The 15,388-nt window shown below is 43.2% G+C and overlaps 1 protein-coding gene across 2 annotated transcripts in view; it reads left to right on the top strand.

Moving 5' to 3' along the window:
• nhej1 (nonhomologous end-joining factor 1) overlaps positions 1-15,388 on the top strand; it is a 297,043-nt gene that overhangs the window by 130,101 nt on the left and 151,554 nt on the right. Inside the window, exon 7 of one of the 2 annotated variants that reach the window (XM_043694288.1) lies at positions 924-1,328. The exons of the other annotated variant lie outside the window; for it this stretch is intronic. Within the exon in view, the coding sequence (XP_043550223.1) occupies positions 924-1,073 (150 nt within the window). The 3' untranslated portion in view covers positions 1,074-1,328. Of the gene's footprint in view, positions 1-923; positions 1,329-15,388 lie in introns of those variants that run through there. 2 annotated transcript variants of the gene reach the window in all.

Here is a 15,388-nt window from a genome sequence, read left to right as displayed (position 1 = left end):
TTAAATCGACATTGAAACTGTACCAATGAAGGACCAGTTATGAAAATCCTACATTATGTCGATAATAATTCTCTGAGATTGTTGTCAACTTTAGGGAATACAGTACTTTACAGGGTGGTAACGCTGATTCCCTATTGTTGACAGGTTGGGAAATTGTGTTGTGATCAAACTTGGCAGGAAGTGTTAGAATGAATGAGAAAATAACAAAATCTGGCAAGGTTGAATATTATTTTAAGGGGCGGCATGGTGGCTCAGTCATTAGCACTGCTACCTCACAGAGCCAGTGACCAAGGTTCGATTCCAGCCTCAGGCGACTGTCTGTGTGGAGTTTGCACGTTCTCCCCATATCTGCGTGGGTTTCCTCCCACAATCCAAAGATGTGTTGGTTAGATGAAATGGCCATGCTAAATTGCCCATAATATCCAGGGCTATGTAGGATAGGTGCATTAGTCAGAGGAAATATAGGGTAGCGGAATGGGTCTGGGTGGGTTACTCTACGGAGGGTCGATGTGGACTAGTTGGCCCAAAATGGCTGTTTCCCCACCGTAGGGATTCTATGACTTTGAAGGGAGGGATTTAAGGGACAGTGAGATCAGGAAGTAATGATGGGCACTAAACTTGTTAAGGTGGTGTGAGTTGTGTCGTAGTGGAAATTTCCGAAGTTGCTGTCCCTCAAAGTCATACTGAGGTTAGAGCCTGAGGTGACATTGCTTCAAAATTAAACCTGGACCTCACAATTGAAGCTTCCTAATATAGTTCGCAAATGGCGCAATTGATTTTGAATGGTAAACTATCAAAAAAACTTGGCTTCAAGTAACATGCAAGCACCATGTTTGTTTTTATGAGGAAGTCTCACTGTGGGGACTCATTTTTAAAAAAAAAACAGTGAAACTGTGATAATAAAGCTAATACTTGTTTTTCAGGTTTATTCTATTTTAATTTCACCTCGTAAATTGCCTGTGACACTGGACAGTGGATTGATGGTCTGTAACTTATTTTGTACAGCCAAGGAGGCCAAGGAGTTAGAAGACAGATTTCACAAGTTTACTCCACAGCACCCGTTACTAGCCTGAACCTGCAACTATATTGTCACAGCACAAATGTTGTTGACATAAAAGCATAATCAACAGTACTATGTTGGTTTCTCGATGTTAAACCTTTGAGAAAATAGACTGAAGGAACTGCAGTTTCTGACTGAATGCAGTGGAATACCTTAAGGCTGAAAAGATTATCGGTTTGTGATATTTGAGCAATTGGGTCATGTGTGTGCTATTCTATTCAGTAAATTCTGCAAGTTTTCACAAGCATTCCATGCCCCCTTCCCCGTTCATGTTTAATGGAGATGTTTGATGGAGACTGTCAGGTGAACTTCTTTCCATTGACAAAATGTTCAGTTGCCAAAGTACATAGGTATAAGGTCAAAGACTGAGGTTGGTCGGGTGGGGAGGAGCGGACTTGAGAATTTGTTTTCAAATGCTGCAAGCTGTAATAATCCAGAATGGCTGATGGGTTGATGGGCCTCTCCTGTGCTTGTCTTCATTTCTTCTCTCAACGATGATCACCTTAACGGTTGTTGTGTCAAGGATGAATTCAAGGGTCCCGCCCTGAGAGGTGCTCGTAATCATCCAGTCCTTTATTGTGATTTTTGTTCCACCTTTATAAAGGAACTCCCCAAAATATGAAAAGGCTCCATCACCAAGGGGCTACCAAGTGATCAAGTTTCTTCTGTTCGTAGCGTGGGTCTCATTGCAAGGGTCACACTATGTGTTATGTGACTGTAGAGCTCTGTTAAAACAATGCTCACGAGCATCTTTCATAACGCGCTGAATGGCTGACACTGATATCAGATGAGCCATGCGTGTTGTGTTTATTTACTTAATTGTGTCACTCCAGTGCGTGCGGCTTCCTTTTCAAACTGAGTATCAGGAAATCGCACTCTGTAAAAATACCCTTCCATTATTAAAGGTTCAGATACAGCCAGATTTTTTTAATATAGATGACCTTGCACCTTTTCTTTGCTGCAATAAATTTCTGCTACCCGTGTCTGCACATTTTGAGCTATTTGCTCTCTGTTTGACCAGACAGTTTCCTATTTGAAGTTCAAATGTTAAACCACTGTTGTGCTTCCTCAGGGCATGCTGCCTAATAAAAGGTGATTTTTTTTTCTTTTACACCAATTTTTTCCACTTTTCTATATTCCTCCTTGACCTCCCAAAACTCTGGAGTAGTCATCAGTATCATTTCCCTTCACCTGTGGAATCTGCCATTCCACCTGTTCCACCTTTAGAACCACCTCTTGAAGACATCACTCCACCCTGGTGCCCATCAGTGAGGCTCCACCCCTTGGGTCTCCTCTTTGGGACAGAAACATAGAAAATAGGGAGAGGAGTACGCTGATTGCTCTTTGAGCCTGTTCCACCATCCAATAAAATCATGGCTGATTATCCAACTCAATATCTTGCTCCTGCTTTCTCCCCATATCCTTTGATCCCTTCAGTCCTGAGAACTATCTCTAATTCCTTCTTGAAAACATTCCATGGTTTGGCCTCAACTGCTTTCTGGGGCAGAGAATTCCACAGAATTTAGGTCCTAAATGGCCGATCCTCTATCCTTAGATTATAGACCCCTGCTTCGGGATTTCCTGGTCTTTTGGTGCTTCCTTCCTGCATTGCCCTGTCTCATCCTGCTAAGGTTTTCTAGACTTCTATGAGATCACCCCCTCATTCTTCTGAACTCCAGTGAATATAATCCTAATCATTTCAATTTCTCCTCATATGTTAGTCCTGCCATCCCAAGAATCTGTTGGGTAAATCTTTATTTCATTAACTCCATGGCCAGTGTTTCTGTTTTTTAAAAATTCATTCATGGGATAGGGTGTCACTGGTTGGACCAGCATTTATTGTCCATCTCTAATGTAAGAGTTAACCACTTTGCTGTGGGTCTGGAGTCACATGTAGGCCAGATGAGGTAAGGCTGGAAGTGTCCTACCCTAAAGGACATTAGTGAACCAGATGGGTTTTTACAATGGTTTAATGGTCATCATTAGACTCTTAATTCCAGATTATCAAATTCAAATTCTATGACCTCTCATGACAAGGCTTGAACGTGGATCCCCAGAATATTACTTTGGACTCTAGATTAACAGTCCACTGAATATACCACTAGACCATTGCCTCCCTGAAAACCTTCCTCAAGTAAGGAGACCAAAACTGCATGCATCCGTTTCTGCTGTCTCCTTTCTTCCCCCGCCCCCCTTTATTCTGCTGGCTCCCCTCTGTGATCCTCCCCTGATCACCTCCCCGGCTGCTCAACCATAAATCTTTGCAAAGACTTGCTACCCAACTCTTGCTTCCATTACAAAGAGCACACATCCTTTTCTTTCCTTGTCCTTCTCTTGCCTTCCCGCTTAACATCTCTGACTTCTTGCCCCTTCCTTCACTGGTTTAGATTTAGATTCCTTATAGTATGGGAACAGACCCTTCGGCCCAACAAGTCCATACTGATACTCCGAAAAGTAACCCACCCAGACTCATTCCCCTACATTTAGCCCTGACTAATGCACCTAACACTATGGGCAATTTAGCATGGCCAATTCACCTGACCTGCACATCTTTGGGTTGTGGGAAGAAACCAGAGCAAACCCACACAGATATGGGGAGAATGTGCAAACTCCACATAGACAGTCGCCCAAGACAGGGATCAAACCTTGGTCCCTGGCACTATGAGGCAGCAGTGCTAACCACTGAGCCACTGGCCTCCATTTTCCTCTTGTTCTCCCTGACCTGCTCTTTTTAAACATTCTCTTGTCCGCTTGTCCATCTTTTCCCCATTCTTTCACTTGCCCCACCTGTTTTCCTCCTCCTCCAACCTCCTGTGCCCTCCCCGTTCTCCTTCACCTCTTCCAGCCACCTCTTTCCTTGTCGTTAGAACATCGAACAGTACAGCACAGTATAAAGTCTTTGGCTCACGATGTTGTGCCAATCATTTATCCTAACCTACACACCCCTCAATTTACTGCCGTCCATGTGCTTGTCCAGCAGTCGCTTAAATTACCCTAATGTCTCGAACTGTACTATCACTGCTGGCAGTGCATTCCACACACCCACTACTCTCTGCATAAAAAACCTACCTCTGACATCTCCCCTATGCCTTCCTCCAATTACCTTAAGGTTATGACCACTTGTGACAGCCATTTGTGCCCTGGGGAAAAGTCTCTGGCTATCTACTATATCTATGCCTCTCATTACCTCATACACCTCTATCAAGTCATCTCTCTTCCTTCTTCTCTCCAGTGTGAAAAGCCTCAGCTCACTCAACCTCTCTTCATAAGACAAGCCCTCAAATCCAGACAGCATCCTGGTAAATCTCCTCTGCACCCTCTCTAAAGCATTTACATCCTTCCTATAATGAGGCGACCAGAATATTCCAAGCATGGTCTAGCCAGGGTTTTATAGAACTGCAGCAAAACCTTGCAGCTCTTAAACTCAATCCCCCTGCTAATGAAAGCCAAAACACCATACATCTTCTTAACAACCCTATCAACTTGGGTGGCAACTTTGAGGAATCTATGTGCATGGACCTCAAGGTCCTGCTCTTCCTCCATACTGCCAAGAGTCCTGTCTTTAACTCTGTATTCAGCATTTAAATTTGACTTTCTAAAATGAATCACTTCTCACTTATCCAGGTTGAACTCCATCTGCCACTTCTAGCCCAGCTCTGCATCCTGTCAATGTCTTGTTGTAGCCTGCAACAGCCCTCGACACTACCTACAACACTACCAAGCTCTGTGTTATTGGCAAACTTACCAACCCACCCTTCCACTTCTTCATCCAAGTCATTTATAAAACCTACAAAGAACAGAAGCCCAAGAGCAGATCCCTGCAGGACACCACTGGTCACTGACCTCCAGGCAGAATACTTTCCTTCCACTACCACTCGCTTTTGTCTTTCGGCCAGCCAGTGTAACTATAACCGAATTTCCCTGTATCCCACACCTCCTAGCGTTCTGAATGAGCCTACTGTGGGGAATGTTATCAAGTGCCTTACTGAAATCCATATATACCACAGCTACTGCTTGACCTTTGTCATCTTGTCTTGTCACATCCTCAAAGAATTCACTAAGGCTTGTGAGGCATGACCTGCCCCTCATAAAACCATGCTGATTATCTTTAATCAAACTATTTTTTTTCCAAATAGTCATAAATCCTATTTCTCAGAACCCTTTCCAATACCTTGCTTACCACAGATGTAAGACTAACTGGTCTGTAATTCCCAGGGATTTCCCTATTCCCTTTCTTGAACAGAAGAACAGCATTTGCCTCCCTCCAATTGTCCGGTATTACCCCTGTGGAGAGTGAGGATGCAAGGATCATCGCCAGAAGCGCAGCAACCTCATTCGTCGCTTCCTGTGGTAACCTTGGATATATCTGGTCCGGCCCTGGGGACTTATCTATCTAATGCTTCCCAGAATTTCAAGTACATCCACTTTCTTAATATCAATCTGTTCAAACCTATTAACCTGGATTACATGTTGTCACTGTCAACAAGGTCCCTCTCTCCAGTGAATACTGAAGCAAAAAACTCATTTAGGGCCTCCCCTCCCTCTTCAGGCACAAGTTCCCTCCACTAACCCTGATCAGCACTACCCTCTCTCTGATCATTCTCTTATTCCTCACATAAGTGTGGAAAGTCTTTGGGTTTCCCTAATCCTTCTCACCAAGTATTTCCTAGCTCACCTCAGTCCATTTTTGAGTTCTTTTCCTAGCTACCCTATAATCCTCTAAAGCTGTGCTAGAGCCTTGCTACCTCAACCTTAAGTAAGCTTCCTTCTTCCTCTTGACAAGAAGCTCCTCTTCTCTTGTCATCCAAGGCTTTTCACCTTACTATTCCTTGCCAGTCTCAGTGGGACAAAGTTATCCAACACTCACAACAAGTGTTCCTTAAACAGGCTCCACATTTCTGTTGTGCGTTTCCCGTAGAACAATTGTTCCCAATTTATACTCCACAGCTCCTATCTAGTAGCAGTATAATTTCCTTTCCCCCAGTTAAATACCTTGCCATACTATCTAAACCTATCCCTCTCCATGGCTGTGGTGAAGATGAGACAGTTGTGGTCACATTCACCGAAATGCTCTCCCACTGAGAGCTCTGACACCTGGCCTGACTCATTGCCGAGCACCAAATCCAATATGGCTTCCCCCCTAGTCAGCCTATCTTCATATTGAATCAGGAATCCTTCCTGGGCACACCTGACAAAATTGGCTCCATTCAGACCATCTGCACTAAGGAGGTTCCAATCAATATTGGGGAAGTTGAAGTCACCCATAACAACAACTCTGTTACATCTGCACCTTTCCAAGATCTGCTGTTCAGTTTGTTCTTCCATCTCTCTGATGCTATTGGGGTCCATTGAAAATACTCAATAAAGTGACTGCTGCTTTCCTGTTACTGACTTGCACCTATACTGACTCAGTAGACAAACCCTCCTCAACAAACTCCTTTTCTGCAGTTATGATGCATTCTCTAATTAACAGTGCTCCTTCCCCTCCTCTTTTACCCCCTTCCCTGTTTTTTTTTAATGATCTAAATCCTGGAACATCCAGTAACCATTCCTGCCCCTGTGAAATCCATGTCTCTCTTGTGGCCATAACATCGTAGTTCCAAGTACAGATCCGTGCTCTAAGTTCATCACTCTTATTCCTGACACTGCTTGCATTGAAACATTTAACTCATCCCTTTGCCCTGTCAACTGTGTATCCTTCCTGACAGACTCTCTGCATTCTATTTCTGCCCATTCAACAACTACTCTGTCCTCTAATCTGTAGCTCTGGTTCCCATCTGCCTGTCAAACTAGTTTAAACCCTCCCGAAATGCTCTAGCAAATCTTCCACCCAGGACATTGGTGCACCTCCAGTTTAAGTGCAATCTGTCCTTCATATAAAGGCCCCACCTTCCCCAGAAGGTACCCCAATCATCTACATATCTGAAACCCTCCCTGCTGCACAAGCCCTGTAGCCACATGTTTAGCTGCACTCTTTCCCTGTTCCTTATCTCACTAGCACTCATGAGTGACATCTGGCCAGGGTCTTTATGTCCCACTGTCATCTTCTTACTCAGCATAAACTTAGCTCTCCCTGTCTTCAACCTCCGTCCTTTCCTTTCCTTGGCCCACTCTTCTTTTGCCCACTGCCATTTTTTGCTCTTCTCTTTGTTGTCGTCATACCACCCCCATAATTCTTTTGCTACTTTCTCACCCCCTTGTTCTACCTAAGTTGCCTCCATTGTCCCCCTACCCTTACCCCAGGTCCACTGGCCACCTCCCCAGATTCTCCTCCTCCTGCTCCTCCCATTGCCCTCATGGTTTCACCATATTCATTTTCCTCTTGTCCTCTCCCATCCTTGTCTTGGTCTTCTCCTCTTGTCCCATTTTCATTGATTCTTCTCTTTCACCAGTACCTCAACTCATGCTATCTTCTCCCATGTCATCGCTCCCTGTTAAGTTCTAGTTCCTGAACTCCACCCATGACTCCCTGGCATGTATCACATGTCCATTCTTCTCCTCTTTCTTCCCTTGTTTCTGAAAGCTTGGATGTTCCAGCCTTAGATCATCTCACTATCCAGGCCAGAGGACTCATCATTTCAAATTGATGCTCCTGAATCATGAAGATAAATCGTCCAGGGCGCTGTATTGACTCATCATGCAAGCCTAGATGTTTAAAGGGACACAGCTGGTCCATGTGTCTGCTGTTCATTTCTTCTCAGTTGAAGTGCACAAAGCTCATTTCAACTGCTGTTATTTCTGGCTCCCAATAAAGTTGGCTTTGTGTGCTTAGTATGGGAACAAGCAAGGGTTGAATGAAAGGAGCATGCAAAGGCTGAATTTGGTCCAGAGATTCTAGCATTGAATTTTACATATAGAAATAGGCCATTAGGCCCAGCTGATCCATGCTAATTTATACATTCCTCTTCCCACCCCATCGATATATTGTTCTACTCATTTCTCCCTCATGTATGCATCTGGCTTTGCAGAAAATGCTCTGTTATTCACCTCAACAATACCTCTTAGTAGCGAGCTTCACTTCTCAATACGTGTTGCACTCTCTTGTGGTCATCATCAGCTTTCCCTCAATTTGCGGGTGACATCTGGCCAGTGTCTTGAGTTTCTGCAGGGAGGCTTTGTGTGACTGAACCTGCCAATTCTTTACCCACAGATCTCTGGGTCCATGGAGGAAGTTGTCCCATAGGGTGGTGGGGCCCAGAGTTCAGGTTCAGTTTGCTTGTCTTTCTCTCCCTGGCACCGCTCAATAAAGTGCTGTTACTCAAAAGTGTGATTGAACTTGAGAGACGGGTTGCCGTCATCTTCCCAGTCCTTCATATCAATGCTGCAAAGCTTCATGGAGAGCTTCAGAGTGTCTTTGGTCTTTCCTTTTCAACACTGGTATTGCGAGTCAGGAAAATGCAATCTTGTTGGGAGGAGGATTGCCATTTGACAAAGTATCAAATTCGTCAGAATGAATTCGTTGACTGTTTTGCCCATGTGCTTGTCAAACACTAATGTTTGTTCTACTGTGCACTCATCTAATCCAGGGAATGTCTCAGAAACTTTGTTGGTGGAATTTCACTCAGGCCCTTACGTGTCACTGATACATTGCTAAGGTTTCATTGTAGTGCAAGAGTGTGAGAATGGCAGCTGCTCTGTTTGTTGATTTGTGCAGGCTTTGTTGTGAAACATTCACTGCTGTAGTTTGTGGAAGGCGGAACTTGCACAGCTGATCTGATGTTAGAAGCATAGAAACTCGGACTAGGCCATTCAGCCCTTCAGGCCAGTTCTACCTCTCAGTATGATCATGGTTGTCCCCTATCTCATTGTCATGCTCCCATCTTCTCCCCATATCCTCATGATGCCTTTAATGTATAAAAATGTATTTATCTGTTTCATGAATGACTTCAGTTACAAGACCTCCACAGCCTTCTGTGGTAGAGAATTCAACAGGTTAGTTTCACTTAGTGAAGAAATGTATCTTCATCTCTGTCCTAAATGGCCTCCTATCTATCATGAGACTGTGCCCCCTGTTTCTAGACTCTTCACTGAAAACATCCTCCCTGCATCTAGTGGGTTCACTCTCTTCATTGATAATGCTGTCTGCTCAGCCTCATCATTTCATCAATGGTGCCCTTTTGACTTGGCTGCAGGGATAGAAAGTATGCTAACCCTGCATTCAAGTCACATTTGTAGATGACACTCATAATAGGTGAGATAGTATGTTGCAGTGAAGAAATAAAACATTTACAGGCTGTTACGGATATGTCGGGTGAATGGGCCAAAATTGGCAGATGGGAGTTTAATGTGGATAACTGTGAAGTAATCCATTTTAGTCAGAAGAATAGAAAGACAAATTATTATCTAAATAGAGAGAAACTTAAGAGTGCTTTGGTACAGAGGGATCTGGGTGTGCTCGTGCAATAATCACTGAAAGCTAGTATGTAGGTACAGCAGGTAATAAGGAAGGCAAATGGAATTTTGGCATTTATGGCCAAATGAATAGAATATGAAAGTAGGGAAGTATTGCTGTACTGTACAAGGCACTAGTGAGATTGCACTTGGAGTGTTGCATACAATTATCGTCCCCTTGAGGAGGGATATAGTTGCATTAGAGGCAGTTCAGAGGAAGTTCCCTAGCTTGATTCTGGAGATGGAGAGTTTGTCTTATGAAGGGGTATTAAATGATTTAGGCCTATACTGTCTCGGGTTTAGAAGGCTGAGAGGTAAATAAGATATTAAAGGGAATTAACAAAGTGGATGAGAAAGGGATGCTTCTTGTTGTGGGGTAATCTAGAATGTGAGGTCATAGTTTCAGGATAGGGGTAGCATATTTAAAACAGAGCTGAGGAGAAATTAACTTCTCTTAAGGGATGGTGAACCTGTTGAATTCACTCCCCCAGAGCATGGTGGATGCCAGGACACTAAATAAATTTAAGGAGGAAATAGACAGATTTTTAATGGGTTAAAGGGTTATGGGGAGTGGGCAGGAAAGTGGAGGTGAGGCCAAAATGAGATCAGCCATGATCTTGTTGAATGGCTGCAATAGGCTGAATTCCCTACACCAGCTCCTAGTTCCTTTGTTCTTGAGGGAGCTAGCTAACAAGTTGCTGAGATTGATCCTTTTTTAGATATTAAATGCATCAAGGGAAATGGAGAAAATGCAGGAATTGTTGAGGTACAAGCTCATTCATGATCATATTGAAGGGCCCTTGATGGGCCGAATGGCTTACTTCTGCTCCTAGTTTCTATATTTTTATGTTTCTCTGTATGGGAAGCATTCGACTTAATTGTAGAGAGTCTTCTTCCAACAAATATCGATGGAATATTTGGCTCACCAGGTGTGGTTTCGTACAAGTCATGTTGCACCTCTACAGCATGATGATGAGGCCACTTTTAGAATACAGCATACAATTTTAGTTGCCCTTTTGTAGGGAGAATGGTGATAAACGTGAGAGAGTGCAGAAAATATTTAGAAAGATATTGCTGGGACTAGAGGGGTTGAGTCATAGGGAGAAGCTAAATAAGCTGGGGTTTTTTATTTACCTTGGAATGCCGACCTGAGACGTGACCTTACAGAGGTTCATAAAATCATGAGGAGCATGGATAGGGTGAATAGCCAAGACCTTTTTCCGAGGGTGGGGGAGCCCAATACTAGAGGACATAGATTTATGGTGAGGGGGGAAAGATTTAAAAAGGACCTGAGGGGCAGTTTTTCCACGCAGAGGGTGGTGTGTGTATGGAATGGGCTGCCAGAGGAAGTGGTGGGAGGGTGGTACAATGCCAACTTTTAAAAGGCATCTGGATGGGTATATGAATAGGAAGGGTTTAGAGGGATATGGGCCAAGTGCTGGCAAATTGGAGTAGGTCAGATTAGGATGGCTGGTCAGCATGGACAAGCTGGACTGAAGAATTTGTTTCTGTGCTGACATTATGACTCTATATGAATATTTTTTGGAAAATAATGCATGGTCAGAAGTGCAGGATAGACCAGCAGGAGGCTGGAAGAACATAGTAAGCAGGCAGCATCAGGAGATGGAGAAGTCAATGTTTTGGGTGTAACCCTTCTTCAGGAGTGAAATGCAGGAGAGCAGAGATCAAGACTGGCATGTAAATGTGGTGCAGAGTGGGCAGTGATAAAATCACCCACAAACTGTAGATGATGTATGGCTCTAATGATTGGTTTTAATTTGACACAGAGATGACTTATATTGAGAGTTTTCTGTCTGGGCAGTATTTAATACTGACACCAGAGGGCAGTTAATCTTTGATGAGGTGACTGGCACTGTTGGATAGATTGTAAATACTATGCATGTTATCTATCAGACAGCTTGATTTACTAAGTCGGATGTTTTGGTCAGGTCAATTAATGCAATAAAGGGTTCCAGTGTTGCTGTCAACAAATTTATTGGATTTGCATGGCAACAAAGACCGCACCAAAGGATCCTGTTGAAGATCTAAAAGCTGCACTGTCTTCTTCTGCAAGAGTTCCTCAGCTACTGAAGTTAGTCATTCAAGAAAATGCATGTCAGTATGGACAAAAAGGAAATACCTTGATTGTTTTCACAACATGATTTATCTCCGCTGTAACAGACAGTTGTATTCCTAAAGTCCAGGAGAAGTTACTTATCATTCCAAAACTGGAGGATGAGTGCATAGAGTCCTGATTCAGGCAAAAGCCCACCAGCATTGAAGAATTCAGTGCAATGCCATCATTACCACAGGCTTTGTTGTTTTTCACCTATTCGATTGCTTGTTGTGGCACTCCCATCAATGGATATCCTCCGATGAATTCTGCCAGAGAGTAGTCAGGAATTGCCTGCAGATTCAAAATTGACAAGCTGTTGAAAATATTCATTCTAGCATTCCTATCCTATGACAGAAGGAACTTTGTCCATTTGACATTGTTTTGACAAAATTTTGTATGCCATAATGGCCAGCATATTGTCATATTGCTCCAACTTTCCCATCCCACCTCCTGTCCTTAATATTCTAGATTTCTCTTTGGGTGTCAACCTTGAGCTGTTAGAACGTCCTTCTTGACTTGAGGATCCTCATCTTTGTTATAAGAGGTTACATATTCACTTTCTCCCATTTCAGTTTGTTTCATTCTTTAATGGGACATGGACATCATTGACAAGGCCAGTATTTGTTGCCCTTTTTCTGAACCGCAGCAATCCATGGGGTATAAGGTCAGCCACAGTGCTGTTAGCACCTTGAGGATTAGAGAGGGTGGACAGCGAGAACCTTTTTCCTCAGATGGTGATGGCTCGCATGAGGGGGCACTGCTTTAAACTAAAGGGTGATAGATATAGGACAGATGTCAGAGGTAGTTTTATTACTCAGAGTTGTGAGGGCGTGGAACACCCTGCCTGCAACAATAATAGACTTGCCAACTTTAAGATCATTTAAATGGTCATTGGATAAACATATGGATGATACTGGAATAATTTAGGTTGGATGGGCTTCAGTTTGGTTCCACAGGTTGGCGCAACATCAAGGGCTGAATGGCCTGTGCTGCGCTGTAAATTTCTATGTTCTACGTGTTCCAGAATTTTGATTCAGTGACAGCGTAGGAACGGCAGTATAGATGTATGGGATGCGGCTTGGAGGGAAGCTTGAAGGTGAATGGTATTCCCATATGTTTGCTGCCTTTGTCTTTCAAGGTGGTGGACTGTGGAAGCTAGCCCGGAGTCTTCCTTTCCTGTTTGCCTCGGCAATTCAATAGTGAAACTTACTGAGGCAGTGAGGTAGTTCAGAACTGCCTTTGCTACTGAGCTACATAAGCCAGTAAAGATCAGTTAACTGGAATAATGTGAAGAGAATTCACCTGAAACCCTCGGGTGATGTGATTACAGAAACAGGCATTTGGCTCACCTTGTTCCAAACATACAAACACTTGAATATAGTGAGAGTGAGAGTGGCCTCTCGCATCCACTTTGCCATTCCAGAAAATCAGGACTGATCTGATTGTGGTTTCAATTCCGCATTCCTGTCCATCCCCATTAACCTCTGACTTGTTCTGAGCATTCTGTCTCTTAATTAAGGAAAAGTCATACAGAACTCAAGATAATAATTCTGTTTCTCTCTGCACAAATACATCCGATCTGCAGAGTTTCTGTAGCAGTTTCTGTTTTTATTTCAGATTTGCTTTTATTCAGATCATCTTGAGATCTTTTTATGGTTCTCAATGCCATTTAAACTGTCTTTACACCTGACACTTGGTTTCCATTCATTGTAGTTGTTTAGGAATACATCTGCTATCTGTTGGATTTGCTATCACACTTTTGTGTCTACTTGAAGCTCGCTCCAATGTTAAATTGCACCAATCAACTTTACTCCCAACAGAATAGGTTAGTTCACTTTCTGCTATTCTGATAACTCCAAGAAGCAACAAGCAAAATGACAATCAGTATTAATCCATTCATCTAGTAAAGATCCACACATTCATGAGAAAGGGAGTCACTTACTGGCTAGGCAGCATTTATTCCCCATCCCTAAATGCCCAGAAGGCAGTTTAGAGTTAACCACATTACTGCGGGTCTGGAGTCACCTGTGGGCCAGATCAGGTAAGGATGGCAGTTTCCTTCCCTAAAGGACATTAGTGAACAAGATGGCTTTTCTGACAATCGATTCTGACATTAGACAGTTAACTCCAGAATGTTTTATTTTAGATTGAATTCAAATGTTCTGTTCTGGTCGCCTCATTGTAGGAAAGATGTGGAAGCTTTAGAGAGGGTGCAGAGGAGATTTACCAGGATGCTGCCTGGACTGGAGGGCGTGTCTTATGAAGAAAGGTTGAGGGAGCTAGGGCTTTTCTCATTGGAGGGAAGAAGGTTGAGAGGTGACTTGATAGAGGTGTACAAGACGTTGAGAGGCATAGATAGAGTGGATAGCTAGAGACTTTTCCCTATGGTGGAAATGGCTGTCACAAGGAGCATACTTTTAAGGGGATTTGAAGAAGGTTGAGGGGAGATGTCAGAGGTAGGTTCTTTACACAGAGAATGGTGGGTGTGCGGAATGCACTCTCAGCAGTGGGAGTAGAGTCAGATACATTAAGGACATTTCAGCAACATTTCAGGCACTTGGAAGATAGTACAATGAAGGGTATGTCGGTTAGTCTGATCTTAGAGTAGGATTAAAGGCTGGCACAACATCGAGGGCCGAAGAGTCTGTACTGTGCTGTACTGTTCTAAGTGCCATGGTAGGATTCGACCCTGGGTCTCTGGAACATTATCTGGGTTTCTGTGTTTATAGTTTAGTGATAATACCACTAGGGCATTGCCCCTCCCCCCAGGAGATGAGGGAAGTCCACATAGTAGAGAAGTTTGGAAGCACTAGTTGCATAACCACTTGCTCCTTCCAGGTACACTACTCCTAGCTTACATCATGTTTAAAATTATATGTACAGTACATCGTAAAATGTTACATTAGAGTGAGTGAACCAGTTATGTTTCCCATGTCTGTTGGTGAACCAGTGCAAAAATGTTAGAATATATTTGTTTGTGGACATTGAATCATGTCAGGGTGAAGTTGATACTTCACTGCTTATATATTCTTCAAACATTCACTCCTTGAGATGATGGTCTTCAACTGCTTTCCTTCAAGAAGAAAACGTTCAGAGACTTGACATTCAAAATTCTACGCAACAGATCGGGAGAAAGTGTTCCTGTTGAGAGGAGACAAGAACCAGAAGACACCGATTTCAGGTGATTAGTAAAAGGATCCAGTAGTTCCATGAATAAAATATGTTTTTATGTAGTGAGTGGTTAAAATGTGAAACATGCTGCCTCAAATTGTGGTGGAGGTAAATTTAATCGTAGCCCTGGAAAGGAAATTGACTAATTATCTGAAGAGGAGGGGCTACAGGCAGGGATGGGAAACTAGCTGAGTTGTTGTTACTGAGAATTAGTCAAGATGTGATAGGCCAAAAACTCTTTTTCTATGCTGTAACCATTTGATGATTCTAACTTGCACTGTCTAGTGTCTTTCACCTCCTCAGTGTGCTCAAAGTGCTGTATAACCCAACGAAGCGCTTAACAATTTAAGGTAGGAATGTGCCAATCAGCCAGTTCCCGCAGTGACCATGCAGTCTCTTTAAGGAAGTTGTTAGTGCAGTGAATGTTGGATGCATCATTTAGGAAAGGGTCTTCCACCCTGTACTTCGAAGTAGTGGCATGGGAGCTTTCACTTCCTGATGAGCCCTTGGTTTAACATCTCATCCAAAAAAAGGCTCCCTCACTAAGGTAGTGGGGAATATCAACTTCAAATCCGTGTTCAAGGTATGCTTTAGGTACAGAGAAAGACTGCCTGGAATGTAAAATTCTCAACTTTGTGTTTAAACCCCAG

Source organism: Chiloscyllium plagiosum, chromosome 7 (assembly GCF_004010195.1).
Source record: "Chiloscyllium plagiosum isolate BGI_BamShark_2017 chromosome 7, ASM401019v2, whole genome shotgun sequence".
Lineage (NCBI taxonomy): Eukaryota > Metazoa > Chordata > Chondrichthyes > Orectolobiformes > Hemiscylliidae > Chiloscyllium > Chiloscyllium plagiosum.
This window is presented reverse-complemented; position numbering and strand designations above follow the sequence as displayed.